This window comes from Equus quagga, chromosome 1 (genome assembly GCF_021613505.1).
Source record: "Equus quagga isolate Etosha38 chromosome 1, UCLA_HA_Equagga_1.0, whole genome shotgun sequence".
NCBI lineage: Eukaryota > Metazoa > Chordata > Mammalia > Perissodactyla > Equidae > Equus > Equus quagga.
In genome coordinates this window covers 49,092,903-49,109,359 of record NC_060267.1, presented here as the reverse complement: position 1 = coordinate 49,109,359, position 16,457 = coordinate 49,092,903, and the positions used below count along the sequence as shown (strand labels likewise).

The following is a 16,457-nucleotide window of genomic DNA, read 5'->3' as shown; positions in this document are numbered from 1 at the left end:
CAAAGGATAGACATTGAGTATTGCTTTTCAGTAGTAACTGATAAGCTCAGAACAAGAAAACAATTTTTAAAAACATAAAATATCCTTGGTTACCTTCTCTATCATGTATGTGAACTCAATAAATCCATCAGTTCATTTGTGACTTTCTAATTACTTTTCCCCCTTATTCTTTGATGACCTTTCACTGAGAAGAGTCTGTGTGTTTTGCGTTTTGTGTGTTTCTTTTATTTCCTTGAGCTCATATCAAAGTCCTCTTCAACTTTGTCTCTTTCTCTTGCTCCCACCGACTCTGCCTTTCTCTTTTTCTTTCTCTGGATGTTGGAGGATTTCATATTGTGTTCACCATACTATCTAAAAACTTGAATTCAGAATTGAAAGCAACAAAGCAAATGATTAGAGTTCCAATTAAAGAAATCCCTGAGTTTCCTAGGATGAAAATTATGAATGATATACTGAAAGAAAAGAAAGTCATAGATCCAGATCTAAAAATCACAATTTTTAATGGGATAATAAAGAAATAATCTCTGATAAGAAGTCACAGTAGATTGAAGACTATTCAGGATGTGAAGTGATTCATGGTTTTCTTCCAGGTTTGATACAGAAGAATGAGTTTGTTCAAAGTAAATAGCATTCCACCTGGGATTAAAAATATAGTTTAAACAATAAATAAATGTGTGTAAGTATATATAAATAAATGTATACATATAGATAATAAATGTATACATATAAACATACATTTACACACATAAACAAATAACATGCATGAATGTGTATAAATATATGTACACAGATATTTAATGACCTAACAACTTACGAAACAAAGATGAGTTTTTTAAAATGAGACATTTATAAAAGCTACATATAAGCTGTAAATTCTTCATCTTAATGACTCTCAGAATAGACATTTAGTGTACATAGCTAGTCAAACCTTGTGAAGTACCAGAGACTTCTCTTTGCTTCATCTATTGTTTATCTTCTTCAGGTTTTCATTTTCTTACCAGCTGTGTTTTCAATGGTTTCAATGTTTTCAATGTGTGTAATTTCCTTACCTTTTCCTGTGCTTTGTTTTGTCTCACTAGGAAACGGAAACACTGTTGATATTGTAAGAAACGAAGGCATATTCATCTAGAAAATAAAATAAAAATTCATCCTTATTAAAAACCTCCAACTTTCTATAGCAAGATTAAGTCAGACAATATAGATGCAGAGGTCAAATCTTTCTAATATTTTTGCAAGAGAGTCAATCACTTCTGCATTTTCTAAATCCAGAAACAACCTATTAAAGTTTAAGGCCCTTGATGACATACATTCAATTAGTAAATGACAGAATCAGAATTCAAATACTTCTTGACAAACTTTGTATGACATTCAACAAGAAAATAATAGCACTAACCTTCAAGGGAAATTTTTTATGGTCTTTAAGTCTTAGTAATTGTTTTGGAACCTAATCTATCAAGATTTTCCTATAGCATTTCAGAATATTGCCCAGTCTCCATCTCAAATCAAAGTCCATAGAGGTAGCATGAAATGGTAAGTCTTGGCATTAACAACAACAACAAAATAATCTGAAGCTTAGCATGGTTTGTATTTCAAGTTAAAAGGAAGCTCTTTCACATTATAGACAAAGGATTCTAATTGTTGGAAAACTCTGATAACTGGAAAATGGCCCAGTCAGAAGATATATCATAGAGTAAAAAAATCAATATATAAAATAAAACAAGTCATTGTTCAGTCTTTAAAGACTGAAGATAATTTTGGAAAATTTAGTAGCTCAGGGAGTCTTAGATATAATAGCATGTTCAGCAGCTTTAGAGCATGGTTGTTGCTTGCCTACCTTTTTCATAATAATCGTAGACTAAAGCTAGGGCTGGCTGAATGTTCGACACAAGATTGCTTTGTTCAACAGAGAAGGTGAAACTGTCTGCTGTACCAAAAACCTATAAAGACACAAATCATAAATATATCATAGCAGGTCTGAAAAAAGAAAATCACTGTGCTAATTATCTCCAGAAGTTCACGCTTCACCCAGTTAAATAGAACCAGTGTATCACTATCTTACATAACGACAAAATAGTGAGGTAACATTAAATTGTACAAAATTTTAAGTCTCATTGTTTATATTAAGGTGCAAGGAATCTAATCGAAAGCATTAGAGTAATGTAGGCATTTATGTGAATGGTAATCATATACACATAGAAAGGATGACTCTCAAACTCGTGCCAGCCTTCGTTGGAGTTCAAGTCAAACTATAAAAGAATTATACATCTCTTCTGTGACCAGACTATGTTAGATGCTGTGAGGAAAAAAAAAAAAACAGAGAAATGATGCTTCTAAACTTGAAAATCATCTAGTAAGGTAGCTAAGGCACATACGTAATAACGTCAGATGTAACGGGGAAAATAGATTATCAGTGGGACAGAAGAACACTGATCATCTTTAACGCCCCATATTTTTTTACAAACCCTGTTAAATTTGAAATAGAAGCATCCAATTATCCTCAGGAGAGAGAAAGAAAGTCATGGAAGAAAATAATTTCTCAACTTACATTTTCCAAGTAGAACAGAACATGGTCATTCTTGACTTCTGTCTTCATCACTTGGCCATTGTTTTCAAGCTTGGAATAAATTGGCAGGAGGGATGGGGGACAGATATTAAAGAATTCCAGTATTGAATGCTTCATGTATTTTATTGAACCAATGGTCAGTAATCTCTTTTATAGAATGTTCCCTTGTACCATTATGTTTTCATAAACACAAGTAGAAACTAAACAAAGAAATAGATTATGAACTATGGGAAATAATGACTAATAATTGCTATAAATTAAGAACACCATCCCTTCAGTGTTACAACAAATAAAGATGTGAACTGTGAATAAATTAAAGGATTCTATGGCTTGATTTTGCTAACAAATTATTTCCTCTATATCCTATTGCGCTTTCTGTGCTGAAAGATTAGGCTTCTCTTATTTACCTCCTCAATGGATGCCATGACTGGAGTAAATCCTGAGAGCATTTTTACATTAACAAGGACCATATTTGAGTTATTGCGAATTCCAGTATATCTGAAATTTAAAAACAAAACACTAGTTTAGACATCAGTTTAGAAAAATGACTTATCTTATGGCAAGTGTGGAGGGTGTATAGCTGGCTATGAGTCCAGAGGAAAGGAAAAAGCTGAAGAGGAAACACCTGAAGAAAGTTAATTCTAAGACATCTAAGAATAGGGATAACTAGAGTGATAATGTATGAGATAATACGAAGCAACATAAGTTGGAGTAAAGAATAAATTATCTGGACCTAGAATCTCCCTAAACCTTGATTTTAAGATTACCTGTGCCCTCAAAGTCAGAACTTATAAATGAAGCTTATAAATTTATATTACATATACATATGTTAGCCTCAGATGTGCACAACTCTTAAAGGAGATCTTTGTTTAGAAAGCAAGATGTTGGCAGAATCATAGAGTAGATATGTCCCCAAGAGATCTTCTAGGTTATGTCCCTGACTCTGTATAGGATTGCTGGGACATGAAGTTAAGAGTTACACAATGTATTTAGTTCTTATCTTAGCTCTAGTGTTCAAGAGATTTTCCTTTGGAAATCCTAAGAAAAATTCCTAAGTTAATTGTGTTCAGCGTTTCTCCACATATCAACCAAGGCTAAAATACTCTTTGACATCTATAAATTATATTTTAATTCAAGAGAATTATTTTGTTTTTCTACTCTGAAAAGCAAAAATCTAAAATTTGGTCTTTACAGTTATAAAATAAACATTTGTAGGTTTTTCTCCTATAGACCTACCTGTCTTTATCTTTAGGAGGAAAAATAGCAATTTCATTGTCCAAAACTGACAGTTTTTCCATGAAAAAAAATGAAAGCATTGCTGGAATATCAGTGTGGCAGAAGCCTTCCAATTACACGTGCATACAATACAAATTATACTTGCACAATTCTAGCTGTGATTTAGTTTAAAATGTACTAATTGTGGTGTGGACACAGAGAACTATAAAGTGACTATACTACAGAAATATCACCACAACATATGAACTCATCATGGTTACCATCCTTAATATTTTGTTGCTTTGCTAATGTTTAAAATAATTCTTTTTTGATATCTTACCTTCTCTCTAACCTGGGATTTGATATCAAGATGGGACACTTACCTGAGGGTTACCGTCAGGTCAAAATTACTCTGGAACATATCTGAAGAGTTTTTCTTTACCATTTCCAAGGAAAGGAAGAATCCAGATGCCTCTTTAGGTAGTAGCACATTATACCTTAGGGTAGCCTAGAAAGTATAGCAAATTATAAAAAAAATCTATTCATTTATCTTGTAGTCAAAACTGAAGGACTTCTTGTTTCTCTATTTTCATTATTAATGCACTTTATTTTACGTCTTTACCATCAAAGAATAAGGTTAAATGTAATTGTTTAGTTTTCAGAATACGCGAGAATCTTTAACAATGTAATTCAATGAAAATATCAGAATGCTTTCTGACGGTGAAATTCTGTAAGAAACTTCTCAGTTACCCAGTTAAACTTAAAGGTAAGTATCTCTTCATAAAATAACTTTCATTTTCAGCTATCAATTGGAAAATATCAATGAAAGAGTAGACATGATAATGGGAATATGCAAAATGGTAAGATACCACTTCATCTATAACTGAACAGTCTGACTCTTTTACTGGCAATCATTCGTCTCCGTCTCAGGTAGATTTCTATTACCTGGATAAATGTACAACCCTGTCCTTCCACATCTACTGTGTATTGTCCACGTGCTTTTGTTAGTTCTGAACGTTGGACCAGTAAGCGGTTGTCACCGTTAACCTGGAAAATCTCATTGGATTCTTCACTGCTAATGGTGACAGTGTTTTGATCCTTAGAGAAGGTTAGCACCATGTAGCGGGTTATGGCAAGAAGACAGACGGCAGTGTCCTGCACAGAACAGCACAAGCCACAATCCAAGTTCAGTTATGATGCAGCATCTGTCATCAGTTGACCATGAACTTTAAATCAATCCATAGAAATATTCCTAAGACAGATCAATAGAACACCAAGAAGCAATATCCTAAACAATAGGAAAATATATTTGTTTGTGCTAGTTGTTGCCATTTAAATTAATTTTCTCCAACAAATCTTCATTAGATTTTAGTTTTCTAAAGAATTTTATAAAGTACAATCTCTGTTGTTGAAAATAATGCCAAATATTTTCTAAAAAATTAAGCTGTTGTATAAGTCCACTGCCTTGGCTAATGCTTATGCCCAACTATCTTCAAAGAAGGGAAGTCAGAATCAGGAAAGGATGTTGGGAGATTCACTGACATATGGTTTTACTCAGAGACTAAGACAAAAAAAAGGAAAGTAAAGAGGGAAGTGACTATTTTCCTTGTGGGAATAAAACTGTATATCTTTGCATTTAAAATTTTTTTCCTGTTAAGAAAAGACATGAATCATTGTTTTTCATATCCATTTCTTGTGTTATTCATTCATTTCATTTGCTTTTCCCAGTGTGTAGACCACAAAAATAGACAGAAATATTTCTTCTTGGTCGATACATAGTTTGACCATGCCATCATCAGATATCTAACTTATCGTCAAGACACTGGGGCTTATGACAACAATCTCTTCTAGACTTACATTTTATTGTTACTGTGTAAATGGAGATATAAATCAGGCATAAATTCCTTGAAAAGGGACCTTATTTTATTCATTTGTGTATAGAGAATTTCTAGTAGAGTGCCAACTGCCCAATAAATAATTGTTGACTAAATAAAATGAGATTTACAATGACAAATAGTCTTCACCTCAGAAGGTATTTTCTATGATTATCTCTGTTATCTAGATCATTGTAGAATGGCATCTTTTGCATTAAACATATTGTTATTAATGTCAGACCCACACCAATCACCTGGGTGGAAGAGAAGCCTCCATGGGAATTCATCTGTTGGGCAAGCCACTGCACAATCTTGCTAGCATAGGTGAGGTCAGGAGTTTTCCGGGAAATGACAGCCAACAGCACATAGCAAGTCTTCTCAGTCTCAGCAGAAGGTGCTCGGGGAATAAAGGATGGGGATGCTTCTGTCTTGGGTTTCTTTGCTCTTTCCCAATATATCACATCATCTGAGAAAAAGGAAGAATTTTCACACAATTTCTACAAAGAGAAGTGAGTGGCCATAATAATAATGCAAATTCCACTCTTGACCTCTGTTATGGGCTGAATTGTGTCCCTTAAAATTCATATTCAAGCCCTACTCCCCAGAACCTCAGAATGTGACTACATTTGGAGATGGACCTTTAAAAAGGTGATAAGTTAAAATGACGTCATTAGGGTGGACTTTAATCCAATACAACTGGTGTCCTTATAAGAAGAGCAAATTTGGACACATGAAAGGGACACTAAGGATGCACGCACAAAGGAAAAACCTATGTGAAGACAGAGGGGAAAGATGGCCATCTGAAAATCAAGGAGAGGGTCCTCAGAAGAAACCACCCCAGCCAATACCTTGATCTTGGAATTCTAGCCTCCAGAACCATAGAAAAATAAATCTCTATTGTTTAAACCACCCAGTCCATGGTATTTTGTTATGGCAGCCCTAGCAAATTAAAACCACTTCAAATAACAACTTCCTAAGGTCAAAAGTGGTATGTGATTAAGTTTCACACATAGTTTTTATAATCTATGGCATGGCCAACTTGCTTGATTTCCTTTACTTCACTTGTTTGAGAAGAAACTAGCAGGGAAAAAAGGGAAATAGAAAATATACAGTGCTCTTTAGAGATAAAGAGCCACTCAGAAGTTCCTTAATAGAAACAGAAATATGCTAGTGAAGATGGGGTTCCTACATGATTGCTAAGGAAGTTTCATCACTTTATTCTCAAGGTCACCTCCATTAGCAAAAGGGAATAATAATACTTACTTATTTTTGTAGAAGATTGATCCAGGATCTGCAGTAAGGATTCCACCTGCTCCTCTTTTCCAGCTAATGCAAAAGCATAAGCTAGAATTGCATGATTATAGCCATTAGTGACACCATTTTCCAATGCTTCCTCTAGGCAAAAGAGCCCATTTCGTAAAGCAGGAAACTAGTTATGAAGAAGAATAATATATTTTAAAATAATATCTGAATACTTTATAAGCTTGTTGAATATTTAAACTGATCATTCTTTACAATGCATATAATATATCCTTGAAGTACATTTTACATGCAAACCTGTTCATATACATACATATGCATCATACTTTATAAATATTGTCAAAATTAATTTCTAATGAATGTTTAGTATTTGAGAAATAAAATTTAAGTAGTATGAAAATGGCAGTCTCTATATCTGATCAGTCATATTTTTAGCTAATAATATAAATTTTTTCTATGTGGCAAAGCATACAAATTTATTTTTAGGTCTACGATTTTACTCTGATGCCTAAAATAGAGACCTATATTTCTAAAGAAGGTTTTTGAGATATATTAATGACTCTGAAAATTCCTAGTATCTTAGTTCAGGAATAGATTTTGCAATCAGTTAATCTGAACACTGGATTGGGAGGTAGCTGAAATGAATCACACAAGTTGAAAATGTTTACACACTGACTTGGTTAGACAAACAGAATACTACATTATAGTTATACTTAGATCTCAATCTGAAATTCATGGCTGAACTTCAGGAGATATGTAAATACTTGAAATGGTATGAAAAACTTGTGTATGTGTATGTATGTATATTCTCCCTATGGAAAAACTCAATAGTGTTCATCAAAGGTTTCTATGAATCAAAAAAGTTTGAGTAGCCTAGATTTAAAGAGCGGTCATGAATGAAATATTCTCTTGATGCTTCATTCAGTCTAAGAATTTCAAATCACTCTGAATCCATAGTCCATTTAATGTGCATTCAGTTGACTGAAACTAAAAGCTGATGAGAATCCATACAGTGAAATTGAGCCCAGCTTCAAGGAATGCTCCAACAATGTATGCGGTGAGTAAAATGTCCTCTTCATCTCCACCCTAAACACAAAGGAACAATGAGTCATTTAGGGTAGTAGAGCACAGAAGAATAGCTATGCTTCTGAAGTGAAACTAGATATGAAAGAAACACTGGAACAAATGTCATTATTCATAAAACATCTAAAAACGTGTAATTTTTAAGTTAAGTGGTTAATAACCATGCTGTCTGAGCAAGAATCCATCAAGATCCAATGTAGTAATGAAATAAAGTGTACAACTAATCTCAAGTATACTTAACGACATATATAATCATATTTATGTGGCCTGGTATTAAGCATGAATTCTAAGCAATTCATATGACCCTATTTTACTCTATTTAGTAATAATTTGAAAAGCAAGCAAAGAATTTTTGATGGAGTAGAATAGAAAGTTTCTGTGAAGCTTCTTGAACATCCCTGGAAAAGTATCCTAAGAAGTAACAATAGTCAGGTCTCATAGATTCTTACAGTGTAAAACTAGAAAAGCATTTATAAATTATGTGGTTTGCAAGCTGTGTATAAAAATTCCATGGGGAACTTAAGCATTAAATAAACTAGTATTCACATAAGAGATTCTGATTTAAATAGTCAAGAATAAGATAGAAGGAAATTAATTTTAATGGCTGCTCTAGTGATACTGATGCAAATAGTGGGTCTGAGATCCAGTGATCTAATATAAACCTTTCATTTTATCTATTTAAGCAAAAGATAATCTCTCTCTTCTTCAGAAAAATGAGTGTTTCCAAGGAGCTCAGTTTTTAAGCTGCAAATAACTGTAGATGGTGGACACTAAAATAAGATGTGGGGATCCAGAGCACATTTAAATTATAACAAGTTGTATTATCATTCCTCTGCAGTATAAGTTTTTGGTTTTTCCCTTGCTTCTTACTCCCTCTCAACTCAAAACGCACACACACACATACACACGTTTAATTACAGGAAAAAGATTAGATAAGATCAGACAAACCAAAGCAGTGATCAGTAATGATTCCAATAAGAATAAAGATATGGAGAAGATGTTTTAGAAGAGGAAATAAAAAATTCTCTTTTTTCTGTATAGGAACAAGAGCACTTCTCCGTTACAGTCCTCTCATTGTGAAGGATAGTTTTGGAATAATTTAAAGATATTTTTTCCATGCTACATAATAGTAAAGCAATTTGAAAACAATTTGCATGAAAATTAAATACCGTACAGAGCTGCTATTCATATATATTTTGAAATAGATTAGCTTTATATTCCAAAATCCAAGAATAGGAGCAGTGATTAAGAACGATACAGAGGAACGGCCCAGAATATTTCAGGGGCTATCAAGTCATGCTAAAATATCATGATCTGGGATTGTGTTTCCAGTGGGAAGCACAAAGATGAGGGAAATAAAAGATACAGAGGGTGGTTTGGGGGTGAACATCTATCAGCAAAGAAAGGAAATTAAAAGGAAGGGTGAATGCTGGGTGATTTACCTATATATGGACAGGAAAAGGGAAGGAGTGAGTACTATCAAGAACATACTTCATTTCATTGTATTTTGACGCAGGGCCAGTTCGCCTTCATGCCTTGACTTGAAAGGGTATTGGAAGAATGCTTCATTGAAATGACATAAATTACTAGATACTCTCCCTGAAATTTCTGGCCATCCATAAATAGCAATCAATTACTTAATCAAGCCCACCCTCCCTTAAAATATTGTCTGGATCCAAATTTCTTAATTCTTCCTCTCTAGATTCCTTTTCTCTCCTCTCTCTCCTGTTTCTAGTTTATCTACTGAAGGATGCTGGTTCTATGGAAGGACTAAAGAGAGCAAGGCAAACAATAGATTCATGAGGAGTTATATGTAGGCTGTGGTTAACATGCATGCAGCAGGAATTACCTGTTGACCACTACACCACAGGCCTATCATTACAGCAGACTCAGAAGAGGTAATATTCACATGAAAAATATTCATGCACCAGATAAGCCAGAGATAGGGAAGGTAGGCAATGAGAAGAGGCAAGGAAAGCCTAGTTCTGTTAGTCTCTCACCTCCCAGGCATTGTTGAAAAGTTTGCCATCACTTTTAAAGCATCCATTACTTCTCTGTTGGCTTGAAAGCCAGATCAAAGTCTGTTTTTGAACTTGTTCATCAATGAAAACATATTTCTTCATTCTCTCTAATGTCTTAAAAGTAAGGGCACTGAGCCTGTAATGCAAATGACCAGTTAGACAAAAGTCAGATAAGAAAGAAATGATGTCATCTACTCAACAGGTTCATCACCATTGTTCCCTTTGGATAACAGCTGCATCTAATTTGACTAATGTTGACTGCAATGAGTCTTTATTGATAGTGGCTCTTCCCTTTGGGTCAGTAAATGTTTTAAATAGCAGTATGTGAAAATAACTGTATGTAATTTTCAGCATGTTTATACACAAAGTTTTTGCTATATAGTTTATCAATTATCCATATGTGGAGACAGAATAAGTCTAATTAGATACTTTGGGGCCTTCTAGATTTACTCTCCTGAATCTATGTGGGACCTTGAGAAGTGTAGACCAAGATGTGCCATTTTCCATGGAGTTAACAATTTGTGGACGTACAGGAGGGTGTCATTAAACAATAAGACTCCTAAGCAAATTACCATAAGACTCTAGGTATATTGTTGCATTAGAATCGGAATAATCAAATATTTTAGTTTTATCTCATTCGCCTCTGTAAATTCGCTTTGAAATCCACTTTGCTTCCAACCTTCCACCAAACTCAACTCCCCTCACTCCTTCCCAAGACCTCCTCAAATCATTGCTATATTATTTAAAATAAAATTTTCATCTCTCACCATAAGCTTCCTTTCTGATTCCTCTGCCAAAACACACTATATGAACCATCAGAGTTTTTGAAAGACAACTGCTTTTGATAACCTAAAACACAACATTGTAGGAAATTATTTTTTTAATCTAAGAAAATTAGAAGAAAAAGAATGGTATAGTGGCAAGCCCTGAGTTTTTCTGTTAGACACAAATTATGAGGATTATCATTTAAATTTTAATTTCTGAAACTCAGGTTCTCTATCCATAGTGAAAAACCAAAAATAACCCTCCCACATTATGGGTTTTTAAAGACAAATAAGATACAGCATATGACTATGCCTAGTTCAATAACTGGCACTTACTAATTGTTTAATACCTTTTCTTTAAGGTTATTTTACTTCAGTGTTATCTTTCTGAAAATAAAACCCAAAGAAATTATACCCTCAGACTTTTCTTTAATATCATATTTTACAAGGTTTATACACCCCTTTTTACATATAAATCCAATCACTTCATTGAGATGGAACGCAATTGAGCAAAAAAATACAGAAGTTGATAAACAAAATTTATAGCTATAACAACAACAAACAAGGTAGCTTGGCAAAATATTAGGCATTAAAAGAAAAACCGAGCTCATAATTTGAAACGTTACAGTTCTGAATTGTGAAACTTGAATGACCACACGGATACTGAAGGGCAAAAAACGAAAAACCAAAAACATAGCTAGGACCTAGAGTACCTCAGTTCAGATCCACTTTTTCCCCATGAGACTACCTGATAATAACAGCTTTATGACATCTTGGTATTAGTAACAACAGATTTCACCTATTATAGGCAGAAAGTATTTGAATCTTCTCACCGTTAGATAAGAAAAAGAAAGCCTTAGATTTAACTTCCTCTGTCAATTGTTTAGTAGCTTTCAGATAGTCAAGGACATAGGTATCAGATGCCACCAGGGCAATGTTCTGCTCTCCACATCCATAGGGCATTTGGAGAAGATTCTCTAGATTCTGCATTGTAAGCCCTAGAATATCCCCTAAAAATGGAAAAAACAGAAAGTTACTATGGCTTATAGTTGGCAGCTCAACATTAATAACCATAGATAAAAGAGGCATAGTGGAAGTAGGAAATATTTTAAATCGAATTTAAAAGGTGGAAACAAGGAAAAATTCTCATGAAGTAATTCTAAAGATGAGATATGGATAACGGGTGAAGTTAAAGGAGTTTCTGGTATGAAAAATATTTCTGAAAATCTCATGACCAGAAGGAGGGGAAAGTTAGGAAAGTGTGTCTGTTTGCTTGCCTGTTTGCTTTTAGAGAAACTGACCCGATGAACCATAAGCTGTAATCCATCCTCTCCCCCAAAGCGTTAATTTTAATGATAGACAAATAAGTTTATTGTAAAACAAATTTCTCCTATTACTGAGTAAATTTCCAGCATCTCTAACAAGCAAAGTTTATTCTGATTCTCCAAAGAGGAATTTAATATTTCAGATCAATGGGCTACAATAAACCCCTTTGTTTTCTAAACACCAGTTATCATCTACCAGAACAAATGTTTCCTAGGGTCATAGCTTTGAAAATGACACTTTAATCCTCTCAGATCCCATACGGAAATAAGCATAGAAAATCCTCAACAATTCCCTCCAATTGATAGCTTAAGAAAATCTCTCCATCCTGTTATTTTAAGGATTTTTTTTGAGATTACTTCAATCAAGACTTTCAAGACAGTGTGAAACACAAGTTTGACCAACCTACCCACAACAGTGAAAAAGGCCCTTGCTGATTCTTCTACCACATTGTCTGGCAAATCCAAAACTACCTGCTTGGAGGCTTTGGCACCTGGAAAGAAAAAAACAATAAAATAAATAATGTAATGGTTTCCTTTTATAAACAATAGCAGCGAGATTTGTGAGACAAACGTATTAAGAAATATATTGCATTATTTATTTTTACTTTACACGTCGCTTGTTAGCAGAGACACAATTGAAGTTTTGATCCAGTTCAGAATAACAATACATTCAGAAAATGGTATATATATCTGTGTGTTAGAGAATGGCTCCAATTCTCCATTAGTTTAGTGCCTAAACTATTTACGTATGAAAAAAAATGTAAGAAACTACTAACTATGACATATAAAACAGCACACACAAAAAGTAAATCTCGAAGACTGCTATTAGACATTAAAATCAAATTATCATCAACCAGATAAAACAATGCTCATAATGACCATAAAGCAGGTGATTGAGGGGCCGTGATTTATCTACGGGCTCTCTCATCCCAAGTGTACAAAAGCAAGGGTTACATTGTGTGCTATTTGGGCATAATATTTCCCACTGTCCAATATTGTGCCACAATCATATGACAAGAGGAGCCCAAAATATACAAGATGAGAAAAATAGGCTGAGGCATATCGGTGTCTTAGGTAAACTAAAAGAAAATCTCATAAATATACTTTTTGTTTGCTAAAATTATACAATGAACATAGGGCAGGAAATAAAATCCTTCATTAGGTGTTTAGAATGAAACCACTGAGGCACTCAGTATGGCAAGTGGACTAGTGTAGAAGGAGATAGAATAAATTGATCCTTTGGATAAACTTACTTTATGACTAATTTGACCACCTGAAAGATCTTCTTACCTTTTGTACAGATAAGGAAACTTTGAGTCATTTCTTTTTCAATACCTTCAGGCTGTCAAAAAGTAAACAAAAACAAGCACAAAATAATGAGTCTGGGTCATCTTTCCATGAAGGAAAAGTAATCCAGCGTCAGCTCACATAGACATGGCTAGCACATGTTTGTCCCTGGGACAAGATCCATTTATTGTCCACTTCTTTTTACATTTGGAAGTCACTGTACGTTACTAATACTCATTTTAGGCCCTATGTTCCCTTAGTTCGGACAGAGATAACTTTAATGTCATCAAGCGACACTCTCAACTCCTCGGATCCTGTCTAACATCTCTAGTAGATAAACAAAGCATTTTGCAGAGTAGAAACATGCCAAGAGGTGAGGTGAGAATGCTCCACTGATAAGCATTGATTCTTTTTGATAGTCATGGGAACTATACAGGCACGTAGGACAAGTAGATTTGTCTCTTGGGTTTGAGACTCAGTCAGAAAAAGGCAAGGGAACAGGAATAGGTGTACAGGAAACATTACAAGTCAGTAGCAAACAAAAACTCATCAAGCCTGTTTCAAGTGTCAAGTTGTTCTATCCTGGGTCAAGTACTAATTAAAGAAAGGATGAGTTTTATTGCTATTTTAATTCATTAAAAATGACATCTTGGGGGCCGACCAGTAGCGTAGCAATTAATTTTGTGCTCTCTGCTTTGGTGGCCCGGGGTTCAACAGTTCAGATCCAGGTATGGACCCACACACCACTTATCAAGTCACGCTGTGGCAGGCGTCACACATGTAAAGTAGAGGAAGATGGGCAAAGATGTTAAGTCAGGGCCAATCCTCTTCAGCATAAAGAGGAGGATTTGTGGTGGATGTTAGCTCAGGGCTAATCTTCCTCAAAAAAAAAAAAAAGACATATGTCAAAAGTAACTATGGTCAATTAACTGTCTCTTCAAGGAGAATGTATTTTAATATTTAACTTATTAGCCACTGTCTATTTTTTATCTGGAAGAGCTCTATAATTTTGCATGTACATACCTCTACCAATAAACTTTTGATCACAGTATCTTTCCAGTTCGGATTTTGCTGCTCAGACGCTTCATCTGGGCAAGCACTACTTTGTTTGGACTCAGCAACTACAGTGATGTTGACTTTCCCTGTAAAAAAAATTCCCAAGTATAAGTTAAATTGACCATTGGCCCCTTCTGTAATGGGAAATGGTAAGAGTCTGTGAACCATATCTTGAATTGGATGAACTGAATCCTGTTATCATATTTATGCCCAGACCAAAATAACTTGCTCTTTCTCCAGCCTGGAGATAATTTGGTATGTTCTCCTTTACCTGTTTTAAGATTCCTTATATTAAATAAGTGATTCATTTACTTAATTAGAACTGAAGAAATTTTGAGGAAAAATAATATTCTGTCAAGCCAACGGAGCCAATTCCTTGATAGCAATTGTTTATAAAGATTTCATATGACAACATGAAGATATAACATCAGATAACCAGGGCTCCTAACTTTCCCCAATATCAAACAAACAAAAATAGTAAAATATGACATAGTAGAAAGGGCACAAGATTTAAATCAAGTGACAGAAATGAATCCGTTGTTTTTAATTCCCTGTGACATCAGAGGTCACATAGTTACAACTTATTGCCAGTTTCCTTACTTGTAAAATTAGAGTATTGAAAAAGATAATTCTTTTGGTTTAATATTTCCTGTATGCCTATAAACCAATATGCATAATCAATATACTGTTCTGCTTTTTGTTTGTTGCTGTGTTTTGTTTTAGAAAGCCTTTGATAATCCACTCATAGAACTTTGTCCACCACTTAATGCCATAAAACCATACAAATTAGTACAGTGTTCTATCTCAGTTGACAGGGTAAGATTTTTGAAGACCTTGTGTAGTTAGAAAACATGAGAGATTTAAAATCTAATAGGAAAACTAGTCTAAGGCAGACCGATGTCACAGGTGAAGTAAAATGATCTCATAAAGGTATTATTTGCTGCTAAAATAATACTGGATATGAGACATGAAATAAAGGAAATTTTAAGGACAATTTTTAAATTTAGTGATAATGAGTGTCGTGCATCTACCACATCTAGCATTCTGTTTACTAGACTCTTTTTAGCTTTTCCTTTCCCTTATATTTTTAACAAGAAACTTTAAAATTTATTTTTCTATACTGCAGATAATATATGCACTGAGACAATAGTTTTCTCAGTGTTGATCTCCACCCAAGTTTTCAGTGTCTCATAATGTATTTAGTAAATTTGCAAATCCTGGCAATCATTGTAATTGAGAAGCAATTTTTGTGTAGTTGACACAGGTTCTTGATGATAGGCCAAGCAGCAAGTGAGAAGTGAAGGAATTAGGCAGCATTAAAGAAAATAGGGCCCTCATTTGGGATAGGATGTATGGATTTGATAGGTTATGTAAATTAGCATTTATATTGTATTTCAATCACATTATGCTTCTAAACAAATGAAGGGTGATTTTGCTCTACGCAAGCATTAGCAACCGGAAATTAGATTACAAAGACAGAATTTTTAATTGAGAATTCATAAAAAAGAGAATTAAAAAGGTGAAAGAGAAAATTATGTTTTTATAGAGAATTTAAGGAAAATAAACAGAGTCAGTAAAAATAGGCTGGTTTTCCAGACGAGATTGGCATAGACGCATAGCTGCCTTACCCAGTTTCTTAGGTATAAGAGTCCAGACATATGTTTTCCTCTCTCCAGCTTGGATAACTTCACTGCCATTGTTCTTAGGGGTCCTGATATTTGCCTCAAAAACTGGAGATGGTTCCAGTTGAACAGATATCTAAAAAAAAATCAGTCATGGCAATGAGCGTGGCACTCAATACTTTGCTGTTACTATTCCTCCTCCCATCTTGAGAAAATTTTGTTTTATTTATTTTGTTCTAAGTTAGTGAAAATAAAAGACACCAACTGACTCCTCTCACAAAAAGATAAATATGGTAGAACACACATCATTACGAAATGACATTCTCAAAAGAGTATTTGAATCATTGCCGTGAATTAAGCAATTGTTTTTAAAGAATATGGAAACAA

General features: G+C 34.2%; 1 protein-coding gene across 1 annotated transcript in view; it reads right to left on the bottom strand.

Moving 5' to 3' along the window:
- Positions 1-490: 490 nt before the first annotated feature.
- The window catches only part of LOC124249775 (ovostatin homolog 2-like), a 44,477-nt gene continuing 28,510 nt past the window's right edge, over positions 491-16,457 (bottom strand). The window contains 17 exon segments of the mRNA XM_046681111.1: positions 491-636; positions 1,050-1,125; positions 1,835-1,937; positions 2,546-2,614; positions 2,971-3,061; positions 4,162-4,286; positions 4,724-4,933; positions 5,907-6,118; positions 6,916-7,081; positions 7,924-7,998; positions 9,996-10,152; positions 10,784-10,865; positions 11,614-11,790; positions 12,513-12,596; positions 13,396-13,447; positions 14,416-14,534; positions 16,077-16,206. Coding sequence (XP_046537067.1) covers positions 1,076-1,125; positions 1,835-1,937; positions 2,546-2,614; positions 2,971-3,061; positions 4,162-4,286; positions 4,724-4,933; positions 5,907-6,118; positions 6,916-7,081; positions 7,924-7,998; positions 9,996-10,152; positions 10,784-10,865; positions 11,614-11,790; positions 12,513-12,596; positions 13,396-13,447; positions 14,416-14,534; positions 16,077-16,206 — 1,902 coding nt within the window. The 3' untranslated portion in view covers positions 491-636; positions 1,050-1,075.